This window comes from Rhinopithecus roxellana, chromosome 3 (genome assembly GCF_007565055.1).
Source record: "Rhinopithecus roxellana isolate Shanxi Qingling chromosome 3, ASM756505v1, whole genome shotgun sequence".
Lineage (NCBI taxonomy): Eukaryota > Metazoa > Chordata > Mammalia > Primates > Cercopithecidae > Rhinopithecus > Rhinopithecus roxellana.
In genome coordinates this window covers 36,644,322-36,657,199 of record NC_044551.1, presented here as the reverse complement: position 1 = coordinate 36,657,199, position 12,878 = coordinate 36,644,322, and the positions used below count along the sequence as shown (strand labels likewise).

The following is a 12,878-nucleotide window of genomic DNA, read 5'->3' as shown; positions in this document are numbered from 1 at the left end:
AATTTTCTTATATTACTGCTAGCATTGGACTCATACCAAGCTCAGGGGAACCCAGTTGTCCACCATTTCCAAGATCTTTCTGCCCGAGATTTTCTTCTTAATTCCTTGTTCCTTCTCCCCTGCAGGCCCTAAAAGACAGCAAGGTGGTGGAGATCGTTGATGAGAAAGTTCGTAGGAGGGAAGAACCAGAAAAGTGGCCTCTTCCTGGTCCCCCAATAGTGGATTATTCACAGACTGATTTCTCCCAGCTTCTCAACTGCCCTGAATTTGTCCCCCGTCAGCACTACCAAAAGGAGACAGGTAGGTCCTGCTGGCATGAGGATTGCACTTGTCCTCCGGGCAACAGTCCTCCTCAGGGCTGGCAAAAGGAGGAGGACTGGAGGGATGAGGACTTCACCTTTCCACCCTTTAGAGTCAGCACCTGGCTCTCCTCGTGCAGTCACCCCAGTGCCAACCAAAACAGAGGAGGTCAGCAACCTAAAGACACTACCCAAGGGCTTGTCTGCCAGCCTGCCTGACCTGGATTCCGAGAACTGGATTGAAGTGAAGAAGAGGCCTCGGCCGTCCCCAGCACGGCCCAAGGTGGGTGAGGCCTTGTCCTTTGCCTTGGTTTGAGCACTCTGAGCTAGGGTGCTTGAAGGGGATAACACATGGGCACAGCATTCTAGCTCTGAGGGGCCAGCAGGAAATCTCAGTAGTTCAGGATCATAGTGTGAGCTGAAGTTACCAGTAGTGGCTGCAGAAAGGTTGATTTGGCCTGTTTCCATTTCCTGTAGGGAACCATCCTTTAGGGTACCCTACTGTGTGAGTTCCTCAGTGACATTTTTCATAAGGGATCATGCAGCATCTGGCAGTGATATTTCAGGCTTCTTGATTCTTGACTCTTCTTTTTGCTCCATCTAAATTTCTGGGGCTACATTTTCAGTGTCTTTTCCTTGAGTATGTCCCCACTATCACATATGTAAGCCCCTTAGGTCCTCCGAAGAAGGAAGGGAGAGGGAGCAGATGCATAGCCCAAGTATGGAGTTCATCTACACAGGTCTGCTGCACTAATGGCAAGCTGAGCTTGGGAAGCCTGTTTCATACCTCAAGGCTTCAGTTTCCCCATCTTCAGATGAAAGGAAGGAGAGGGTAGAATATTCTAAAAATAGTTTATATACATAAACAGATGAAGTTCACTGTTAAAGAAGTCTTACAATCTCTAACTCAAATTACTACTTCCTTTTTAAGTGCTGAATTTTTCTCCACATACCTGCTCACCCTCACACACTTTGGAGACGTCTGGCCTGGGGCTTGTGAGGAGACTTCAGAATTGACCTTGAACTTTGGGTCTGTGGAATTCTATACTCCCTTATCTGTTTTCCCACAGTGACTACCTCTTGTATCCTTTCTCTCGCCTGCCTGTTCATACGCAGAATTCCCCACAGTTGCGGCTTCAGCCCTTAAAAAGTGTTGGAGATCCAGCCAGAGACATAAGGAGAAAGGTCGTAAGTGGATAAGGGTCTTACAGAGTCCAGGCCTACAAAGTTTTCTTTGAAACAGGGGTCAGACTTAGCTCCCATTCCAGCATTAGAGCCACTACTCTGACCTCGTCTATCTTAACCCTTAAAAAAAAGAGGTTTAGATTTTTTGTGGGAAGCTCTTGGCACAGCAGGGAATCTACTTTTGAATAAATACTGTGAGTTTAGACAAATGCTTCTCTCTCAGCATCTCATATTCAGTCTATCAAAACAAATAGTTTCTCTTTGCTGAAGGCACCCTGTTTTTTCTTGCCTTTGGAACAATGGTGTTCTTTCTGCCTAGCATACTCTGTCCCTATCTTCATCTGGCTTACTTATGTTCATCCTGTGGTAGTCACTTCTTGAAGGAGGCCTTCCCTAACCATTCTTAGTCACAGTTGACTAAGCTCCTTTCACTGTGTGCTTCCACAAACCTGCTTATAGCCTTTACCATACAACAGTGCACTTGGCTGTTTAGTTGACTTTCTCCCACTGAGCTCCCTAAGTAACAGGGACCTTGTCTTATTATTCTGCTTTTAGGTTTTTCATACAGAGCTTAGGACTAATGGGTATTCCCTCATTTATAATATAATTGAACATCTGCTATTACCAGATCCCCATCTAGGTACTGAGTATATAATGGAAAGCAAGGCAGCTGTGGATCATGGAGCTTCCAGTTCATTGTGAGATTTTGAGTAGATGGATAAAAGGATGAATCAACCCCGTGAACTACTGTGTGTCCACTCCTAGGCTAGGTGCTATATGTAGGATATAAAGGTAAATGAGAGCACAGTTCCTGCCTATAGAGAACTCATCATCTAGTTGTTTGTGCATGACTGATATGAGCTGTGAGTGGAGGAACCTGGACTTCTATGAGACATCCTTTATCATAGTCACAAAGCTGACTCCCAGGATGACACTTGTGACCTGCTGGTGTTACCGGGTCTTGAACAGTCTCATGCTGAGGGGCTAGAGCCTCCCTCTCATGGAATAGCTACAGAATCTGGGCCAAGGACCTCCGGTGATTCCTTTTCCCCTTCATCTGTCCTATTTTAGAAGTCAGAGGAGCCCAGATTTGCCCACCTGACCTCTCTGCCTCAGCAGCTGCCCTCCCAGCAGCTGATGTCCAAGGATCAGGATGAGCAAGAGGAACTGGATTTTCTGTTTGACGAGGAGATGGAGCAGATGGATGGGCGGAAGAACACCTTCACCGCCTGGTCTGATGAGGAATCTGACTATGAGATTGATGACAGGGATGTCAACAAGATCCTCATTGTCACCCAGACACCACATTACATGCGCCGGCACCCAGGGGGGGACCGCACAGGCAATCACACCTCGCGTGCCAAGATGAGTGCCGAGCTGGCCAAGGTCATTAATGATGGCCTCTTCTACTATGAGCAGGACCTGTGGGCTGAGAAGTTTGAACCTGAGTATTCCCAGATCAAGGTGAGGCTTGGACATAGCAGTGAGTGTGGAGCCTGGGGTGCCTGTAGTGTACAGAGAAGAGGAAGATTGATTAGCTGTGCAACTTGAGGCAGGTCCTTATAATTCAGAGTCTCAGAATTTTTATATATGGGAAGGGGATGATGACTGGTGTCTAGCTTGGACATTAGGAGTGAGGGGTGATGTGTAAACACTGCAAACTCTTCAGGTGAGGCAGGGGTGATTATTATCCTATCTGTGGATCCATAGTTAATATTATGACAGTTGGCTAGACACTTCTGTGGGGAATAGAATAAGGGGTTAGATTGTTATTTCTAGTCTTAAATATTTAGGCATCTAAAAATTTAGAAGCCTTTTAAGAAGCTTGTGTTGAGTATGGAAAATGGAGAAGAGATAGGTCTTTTGGAAAATTGCTGCTGCCTGGAAACAGTCAAAACATCTTTGTTGTAGGATTTTACAGAGTGGGTATGTTTGATGGTAGGTTGTCCTAGGGTGAGCCCTTGTAACAAGTAGCAGTGCATTTACTGGAAGGAAGGAGAGTTGCCCAGCCACTGTGTGATAAGGCAGTAGCAGAAAGAGAGATGGGGAAACACTGGAGCTTTCAAGGGAGAGTCTGTAGTGAGTTCCTGAGGAACTCCTGTAAGCCTGATCTCAGTCTTACTACAGGGAGGGCAGGGCAAGTACTGTCTTTTTCTGGGCTAGCACACTTGTGCCAAGGTACCTGGGGTGAGGAATGGTGACTGGGCAGGCTGAGAGCCTGGGGACCAGAATTCCACGTATGTCGATGTGGGAGTTGCCCTCTCCAACTTCCTGCCAGTCTTGATTCCTTAAACAGGCTGGAACAGCTTGCTTACTTACATCTTTCCCCACCCATCTCATAACCTCTGCAGCAAGAGGTCGAGAACTTCAAAAAAGTCAATATGATCAGCCGGGAGCAGTTTGACACACTGACCCCTGAGCCCCCTGTGGATCCCAACCAGGAAGTTCCTCCTGGGCCACCTCGGTTCCAGCAAGGTGAGAAGCAGACACCTGAGATCCTGACATGGGTGAGAGGGTCTGGGGCCTTGGACCAGGGGCTATCCAGGGGTGGATGCTACAGGCCTTTCCCTGCTTCCTGACTCCTCTCTGCCACTGCAGTTCCCACGGATGCCCTGGCCAACAAGTTGTTTGGTGCTCCTGAGCCCTCCACCATCGCCCGCTCTCTACCAACCACTGTCCCAGAGTCACCAAACTACCGCAACACCAGGACCCCCCGTACTCCCCGGACACCACAGCTCAAAGACTCAAGCCAGACATCACGGTTTTACCCAGTAGTGAAAGAAGGACGGACACTGGATGCCAAGGTGAGGCATTCCTGTCAGGCTGCTCAGAGTCTTGGGCCTACTTCATTGCATTCCAGTGCTTCGCTTCTCTCTTTTGCCTTGTCTGAGCCAAGGAAGTGCCAAATCCTTCACCTGCTCTGTGTTCTGAGGCTAATGGGCTCGCCTAGGATTAGGTGGCCACATCTGCAAAATATACTGGGTGTGGGAGTGGTGGCCCCATGTAGAAAGGCCTAAGGAGGATTGACCAGGTATGAGTCCTTGGGCAAATCACTTCATTCCCAAACCTTGATTTCTTCACCTGTTTGAAATAGGCATACTAGTTCCTAGCTCACCGCTGTGAACATTATAAGAGAATGAATATGAAAATGCTGTTGTAAAATGTGAGAGATCATGCCCATCTTAGTCCTACAAGTGCTTGATGCTCCTCAGAGTTGTAGGAGTACAAATAGTAACAAACCCTGGGCTAACCTTTGCAGATGCCTCGAAAAAGAAAGACAAGACACAGTTCAAACCCACCCTTGGAGAGCCATGTGGGCTGGGTGATGGATTCCCGTGAGCACAGGCCCCGTACTGCTTCCATCAGGTACCTGGGGCAGTGGGGGAAGAGTGATCAGGCTGCCTGTGGAATGAGTGGGCAAGCATGAAATTGACTGGACCAAGAAGATTGGTCTGAAAATTAAAGGGACCCTCATTTAAGAGATTTTCAAAAAACCAGTGGTGTGGAAAGTTCAGCCCGGGACCTGGGAATGAGGTGGAGGCTTTTTTTCCTAAAGAAGTGGTGTGGCAGTCACATGAGACCAGATTTTCATACATGCAGAGAGAAAATCTCTGAATTGGTTTCCAAGCCTGGGTGTCTACTTTCTACCTGAGGAAGGATAGCCAGGGTAGTTGAATAAACAGATTTCTGGGAGTCTCTCTGAGCCTACTGTGTCTTGGGAGGCTGCCTGAAAAGTTTTAAAAATTTAAAAAATACATATTTATTGGCCCCAACCTATATCTACTGACCCTGCTTCTTGGGGTAGGATCCATGCTCTTTATTTATTTATTTATTTCAGTAAGATGGCCCCAGTACATGTTTCCTGTTTCCCAAAGCAAGCTTTGAGAGCCACCTACCTATGCTCTCTACTCCCTGCAGAGATGGCACAGACTGCAAATAGGCATGCTTTTGAAGAAAATAACAATTGATCTTTGAACAATGAAGGGCCTGGGGTGCCCACCCTGCACACAGTTGAAAATCCGTGTATAACTTTTGACTCTCCAAAAGCCTGCTGTTAACCAGAAGCCTTACCAATAACATATAGTGAATTAGCACATGTTTTGCATATTATATGTATTGCATACTGTATTCTTAACAATAAACTGAAGAAAAAATGTTACTAAGAAAATCACAAGGAAACAAGCAGACACTGGGGCCTACTTGGGGGTGGGGAGAGGGAGAAGAGTGAGGTGCAATTTACCTACGTAACAAACGTACACACATACCTCCAAACCTAAAATAAAAGTTAAAATCATAAGAGAAAATGTTTACTTCATCCTCATGGTCTTCACGTTGAGCAGGCTGAGAAGGAGGGGTTGGTCTTGCTGTCTCAAGAGTAGCAAAGGTGGAAGAAATCTGCGTATAAGTGGACCCATGCATGGATCCATGCATTTCAAACCCATGTTGTTCAAGGCTTCACTATAGATGGGTTGACCCATGATGGCCCATTAAGGAAGGTTAAATGCTTAAAAGTTAATAGATGGTTAAAAGCTCAGGTTTTATCATTGGACACTTTTCTGCCATTAAATAGTCTTATGACCCTGGATGAGTCTCCTAATCTCTGTAAGCCTCAGTATCCTCTGTAAAACCCTTTGAGAGTTAATGCAGAGTTAATCAGTCCCATGGATATAAGTTAAAGGCCCGTAACTCGGCCTCCTTGTTTGATACTCTGTGAGAGGATGGATCTTGGCTGATAGAACGAATCAGAGGGATCCCTCCTAACCTTATGGTGGGGCTGCTGTGGGGAACCTGGTGACAGTATTTTTTGTGGTTTCTGTAGCTCCAGCCCCTCAGAAGGGACGCCTACAGTTGGCAGCTATGGCTGTACCCCTCAGTCATTGCCCAAGTTCCAACATCCTTCCCATGAACTGCTCAAGGAAAATGGCTTCACACAACATGTCTACCATAAGTATCGTAGGCGCTGCCTTAATGGTAAGAAGTGAGGGGGGCAGGGGGCGATCCTCTGGGCCGCTTATTTAGACCCAGAGTGTAAGGATTGGGGGATATGGGGATAGGTGACTCTTTTCTCTGACTTCAGAGCAAAAAAAGACGTGACATTATAGCAAGAAGGACTGAAGTTAGACTCGGGCCAGATAGTTTTAAACTGTAGGAAGCTAGGGGAATATGGCACTCACAACATTTGTGTTCCTTGATCTTCCTCTATTGATTATTAAAACTGTCAAGTATTTCTGTATCTCTGGCAAGATTACTGACTCAGCCATTGTCAGGTCTAGTCCACTGTCCATCACAAAAGGGTATGTAAGAGGTGGCATATGCTCTCTAGAACAAAGGTTGCCAAACTGTGGTTTGTGAGTCAAATCCAGCCAATAGTCTGTTTTCATGTGGCGTTGGAGCTAAGGACAGTTTTTACATTTTTGAGGGGTTGTAAGAAAAAAAGATTTGTGACAGAGACTATGTCATCTATAAAGCCTGAAATATTTGTTCTCTGTCCCTTTACAGAAGTAGTTTGCTGATCCCCCCTGCAGATGATAGTGTAAGGAAAGAGCCTGTCTAGATGCTTTTGTCTGTCCCCCTCTTAGCATTCTGATTGGTTTTGTGCATCTTTACAGCCAACCTATCTTGTCATCTGTAGTTACTAACTCACTCATCTCCTTTCATTCAACAAAACATGGCTGCTAAATTCTTGATTCATCCACTTCAGTTCTCTCTTTCCTACTTTGTGTGTAATAACAGCTTTATTGCGTTATAATTTACATATGATGTAACATACCTAAAGTATGCAATGTAATAGCTCTAAGTATATTCATATAGTTGTGTGCCCGTCACCAGAATCAATTTTAGAACATTTTCATTACCCCCCAAAATGCTATGCCCCTTACCAGTCATACTCATTATACATGCAAACTACTCCCCACCCCCAAAATCCTGCCAGTCCTATGAAACTACTAATCTACTTTCTGTCTCTGAGGATTTGCCTATTCTGGACATTTCACATAAATTATACTGTATGTAGTCCTTTGTTACTGGCTTCTTCCCCTTAGTATATTTGGTATACTGACAAATACACAGCAAGGTTCATGTCATAGCATGCATCAGTACTTTATTCTTTTTATTGCCAAATCGTATTCCATCATATGGATGTATTACATTTTGTGTATCCATTCATCAGTTGTTTGGCATTTGGGTTGTGTCTACTTTTTGTCTGTTGTGAATAATGCTACTGGGCATATTCACATATAGGTTTCCTGTAGACGTAGCTTCTCTTTTATTTTGGATGAAAGAATATTATTTCTGGGTCATGGGGTAACCATGTTTAACCCTTTGACAAAATTAAACACTGTTTTCCAAAGTGGAAATTTTGGAATTTTATATTGAAGTATAAAATTTTATATTGAAAGATAAAATTTTCATTTTGTATTTCTAAAAGCAGTATGTGAGGCTTCTGGTTTTTCACATCCTTCCAACACTTGTTATTGTTTGTCTATTTTTATTTACTTTTATTAGCATTTATTTTTGAGACAGGGTTTTGCTCTGTCACCCAGGCTGGAATGCAGTGATTCAATTATAGTCCACTGCAGTCTCGAATTACCGGACTCAAGCAATCCTCCTGCCTCAGCCTCCTGAGTAGCTGGGACTACAGGCGTGTGCCACCATACCTATCTAATTACTGAAAATTTTCTGTAGAGACAGCAGTCTCACTGTGTTGACCACGGTGGTCTTGAACTCCTGGCCTTACGCAGTCCTCCCTCCTCAGCCTCACAAAGTGCTGGAATTACAGACGTGAGCAACCTTGCCCAGCCAAGATCCTTTTTTAACTGGATTGTTTTCCTAATTATTAAGTTTTAGGAATTCCTTTATCAGATACATGATTTGCAAATATTTTCTCTGATTCTACGGGTTATCTTTTCACTTTTTTGATGCGCAAAAATTTTTCATTTTAATGATACTCATTTTCTGTTTTGTTGCTCGTGCTTTCGGTTTGTGTATTTTTTGATATTACTGTTGTGTACTTGTGAATATTGTAGGACTCTTGAGGTAAATATTGGTAATGAGCCAAATACAGTTTGTTAGAATTTACAGACAATTTGTTCATGCCTTGTCTTGTCTCGACGGCACTTGAAAGCAGTACCAGTTGAGGTGAAGAGCTAGACTGCCAGCCTGGTTCAGAAGCTGCTGCCACCTGCTCCTGGAAAAGTACAGGCCCAGTTCCCAGCATCAGGGCCTGTTGCAGAGTGGTTAGTGCTCAATAAACATCTGCTGAATGATTGAGTGGCAGATGATGAGTGAGGGAATTTGGAGATATAAGAGAAAGGACCAAGTCTTAAGTTCCAGAATCCTTTGTCCCTGAAGCAAGGGCAGCCTGAACCTGAGACATGTCTTTCCTCCTTTCCCATCAGAGCGGAAACGCTTGGGCATTGGCCAGTCTCAGGAGATGAACACACTCTTCCGCTTCTGGTCCTTCTTCCTCCGAGATCACTTCAACAAAAAGATGTATGAGGAGTTCAAGCAGCTGGCTCTGGAGGACGCCAAAGAAGGCTACAGGTGAGCAGGTTTGGGGTGGGGGACTTTGGCTCGTGCTTAGGGATGGTGTGGGATCCCTAGTTGGTCTGCTTCCAGAACTGTAGTTGGAAATTCCTTGCATGTGTATTTTCATTCATATACTTGATGAAAAATTTGGTTTTAAATGAGCAGTATATTCACATGGTTTAAATTTCAAACAGTTTAAAAGGTTATATAATGAAGAGTCATCTCATGCCTGTCGCCCACCCATCTGGTGTCTTTCCCCACAGACAACCAGTATTAGAATCCTGTGGGTCCTTTATAAAGGACCCTGTGTAAGTAAGTAGATATCTGTGTAGTCTTCTATGCCACTACCACTCCTTTTGTTTACATAAAAGCTGGCCTATGTTATAATATTTTCTGCACCTTGCGTTTGTTTTTGTTTAATACTGTATTTTGGAGATCATTCTATATCTGTACATAATTAACTTTTCTTGTTCTTTTTTTATAGGCCGTAACATGGTCTTATACTATATGGATGTACCATGATTTATTTAGTCAGTTTGCTATTAATAGATACTTAGGTTGTTTCCAATATTTTGCTATTAAAAAAACCTTAAGAGTCCTTTTTTCCTGGCTGGGTGGCTCACGCTTATAATCCCTGCGCTTTGGGAGGCCAAGACAGAAGGATCACTTGAGCCCAGCCTGGGCTTAAGTGATCGTTCTGCCATAGCAAGACCCTGTATCTATTAAGTTTAAAAAAAAAAAAAAAAAAAAAAAAAAGACCTCCCCATGCCCCCACCCCTTCCCCGATTTTCAATGTAAAATGTGCTGTCTGTAAACTACATGAAAAAAGACAAGTTTGGAAAAGCTGATGAAAACATCCATCATTCCAGAGACAGCAAGTGTTATTCTGCCATTAAGCTTCCTAGTTTCTTCTTGGCATATTTAATGTATTTAGCTCACCCTGTAAAGTTTGTGCTCTTCCAGACTTTGTATGCATGTGTAGTTGTATAATATACATATTTGTTTACAAAAGTTGACTCATGGGATCATTCTACATCTAACATGTTCAAACATGTCTTTTCCATTTGATAATATATTGTAAGCATTCTTCAGTATCCTTAAGTATACATGTATACTATTAATTTCTAATAGCTTATATTACCCTATTGTATAGATTTACCATGATTTTTCTTAATTACATCTCTCTTCGTTGACATTTGTATTTTGCTTAATAATGCTGCTGCAAACAGTTTTGAATCTGGGCTGGGTGCGGTGGCTCACACCTTTAATCCCAGCACTTTGGGAGGGCGACGCAGGCAGATCACTCGAGGTCAGGAGTTTAGGACCAGCCTGGCCAACATGGTGAAGCCCCATCTCTACTAAAAATACAAAAATTAGCTGGGTGTGGTGGCACATGCCTGTAGTCCCAGCTACATGGGAAGCTGAGCCAGGAGAATGGCTTGAACCCGGGAGGCAGAGGTTGCAGTGAGTCAAGATGGTGCCACTGCACTCCAGCCTGGATGACTGAGCGATACTTTGTCTCAAAAAAACAAAAGATCTAAATCTGCAGTTTTGGCCATTTCCTGCATGTATCTTTTTTTTTTTTTTTTTTTTTTTTTGGGAGATGAGTCTTAACTCTGTCGCCCAGGCTGGAGTGCAGTGGCACAATCTTGGCTCACTGCAACCTCCGCCTCCCGGATTCAAGCGATTCTTGTGCCTCAGCCTCCCTAGTAGCTGAGATTACAGGCACCCACCACCACACCTGGCTAATTTTTGTATTTTAGTAGAGATGAGGTTTCACCATGTTGGCCGGGCTGGTCTTGAACTCCGGTCCTCAAGTGATCCGAGTGCCTTGGCCTCCCAAAGTGCTCGGATTATAGACGTGAGCCACTGTGCCTGACTGCATGTGTTCCTTGAAGTGAAATTTCTGAGTCAGATAAATGAACAGACCTACTAATTGGCATGGTTAAATGGCTTTGCAGAGTTCTTATACCAGGGATTGGCCAACTTTTTCTGGAAAGAGTCAGTAAATACTTTAGGCTTTGTTGGCCATAAGGTCTTTGTCATAACTACGCAATTCCGTTCACTCTGTTACTGTAGCAGAAAGCAACCACAGACACTTCATAAAAGAATAGGAGTAAACAAATGTCTGTGGCAGGGGGCTGTGTTTGTTGACCCCAGGAAAGCTCTGAACATTTTATGCTGGACCCACTTAGACTAGCATTCTTAAAGCATATATGCCGTTTTTTCAATACAGAAATAACACATTGTTTAAACTGTTTCATAGTTCCTCTGTTATACAGGCACATTTCCCATTTTACAGATGAAGAAACTGTGCCCTGATTTCACTGACTTGTGTTCTACAGATATGGTTTGGAGTGCCTTTTTCGATACTACAGTTATGGCCTGGAAAAGAAGTTCCGGCTGGACATATTCAAGGATTTTCAGGAGGAAACAGTGAAGGACTATGAAGCTGGTAAGAGCCAGAGTTGGATCTGAGTGAGGCTTGGTCATGTAGGCCTCCTCTTCCCCAGTTCTACCTGGGTCTTTCTGTGTATTACACAACACCTCCCTCTCCTCTGAGCGTCTTTATCCTCACCAGCTCAGCTTTTATGTACCTCTCCCTACAGGCCAACTGTATGGGCTGGAGAAGTTCTGGGCCTTCTTAAAATATTCCAAAGCCAAAAATTTGGACATTGACCCCAAACTGCAAGAATACCTCGGCAAATTCCGACGTCTTGAAGACTTCCGAGTAGATGTAAGTGAAACTCTTTCTCTCACCCTACTTGTCCTGGAAAGAAAACTGGACCAGGAATCAGGATACTTGGATTCTGGTCCAGCTGTGCCCCTAGCCCAAGAACCCCTCTCCCTGCTCCCCACAATTTGGGCTATAGTCTTTTTTCACCTTTAAAATGGAGAGTGGCCAATGAAGGCTAGTTGGAGATAGTTGTATTGTTGCTCCTGCTTCCCTGTTCTGTGGTACCATCATAATGCTCTCTCTCTCCTTTCTCACCACCCTCCTTGCTATTGTGCCCAAGTTAGCCACTACTAGTTGGTCAGGATGGGTATCCAAGATACACACATTTGTTCTTTTTGGAAAAGGCCAATTCCAACCCCAGTTTATAAATTAATGCCCAGGTCTCTATGTTCTTGGAGCAGCGCCTCAACGGTGACATCCAGTGGCAGGGCTGGGTTATTACTGCTGGGTATATCAAGGGAAGATGGAGTGATTTAATTGATTCAGCAGATATTGATTGGATGTCTCTGTGCTCAGTGCTTTAGAGATAAGGGAAAGAGACTCAGTTTTTCCTTCTGAGAGTTTATAATGTAGTAGAAATGTCTGTTTGTCTTATTCCCTTCAAACCTTTTAGCAAAAAGGCAAATGCAAGTAAATGACAATACTAGCCGTTACATTTTGTGTTAGTCTGTTCTCACTCTGCTAATAAAGACATACACAAGACTGGGTAATTTATAAGGGAAAGAGGTTTAATTGACTCACAGTTCTGCAGGGCCGGGGAGGCCTCAGGAAACTTCAAATCTTGGCAGAAGGGGAAGCAAATACATCCTTCTTTACATGGTGGCAGCAAGGAGAAGTGCAGAGTGAAGGGGGGTAAAAGCCCCCCCCCCTTTTTTTGAGATAAAGTCTTGCTCTGTCACCCAGGCTGGAGTTCAGTGGCACGATCTTGGCTCACTGCAACCTCTGCCTCCTGGGTTCAAGTGATTCTCTTGCTTTAGCCTCCTGAGTAGCTGGGATTATAGGCGCACACCACCACGTCTGGCTAATTTTTGTATTTTTAGCAGAGATGGGTTTCACCATATTGGCCAGGCTGGTCTCGAACTCCTGACCTCGTGATCCACCTGCCTCGGCCTCCCAAAGTGCTGGGATTA

The 12,878-nt window shown here is 44.3% G+C and overlaps 1 protein-coding gene across 3 annotated transcripts in view; it reads left to right on the top strand.

Moving 5' to 3' along the window:
- LARP1 (La ribonucleoprotein 1, translational regulator) overlaps positions 1-12,878 on the top strand; it is a 63,463-nt gene that overhangs the window by 45,766 nt on the left and 4,819 nt on the right. For 2 of the 3 annotated variants that reach the window (XM_030926757.1, XM_030926755.1), the window contains 10 exons: positions 126-300; positions 413-582; positions 2,556-2,948; positions 3,836-3,959; positions 4,083-4,288; positions 4,744-4,850; positions 6,304-6,455; positions 8,882-9,026; positions 11,357-11,466; positions 11,621-11,748. In XM_030926757.1, coding sequence (XP_030782617.1) covers positions 126-300; positions 413-582; positions 2,556-2,948; positions 3,836-3,959; positions 4,083-4,288; positions 4,744-4,850; positions 6,304-6,455; positions 8,882-9,026; positions 11,357-11,466; positions 11,621-11,748 — 1,710 coding nt within the window. The remainder of the gene's footprint in view (positions 1-125; positions 301-412; positions 583-2,555; positions 2,949-3,835; positions 3,960-4,082; positions 4,289-4,743; positions 4,851-6,303; positions 6,456-8,881; positions 9,027-11,356; positions 11,467-11,620; positions 11,749-12,878) is intronic. The other variant, XM_010360541.2, reaches the window with a different exon arrangement.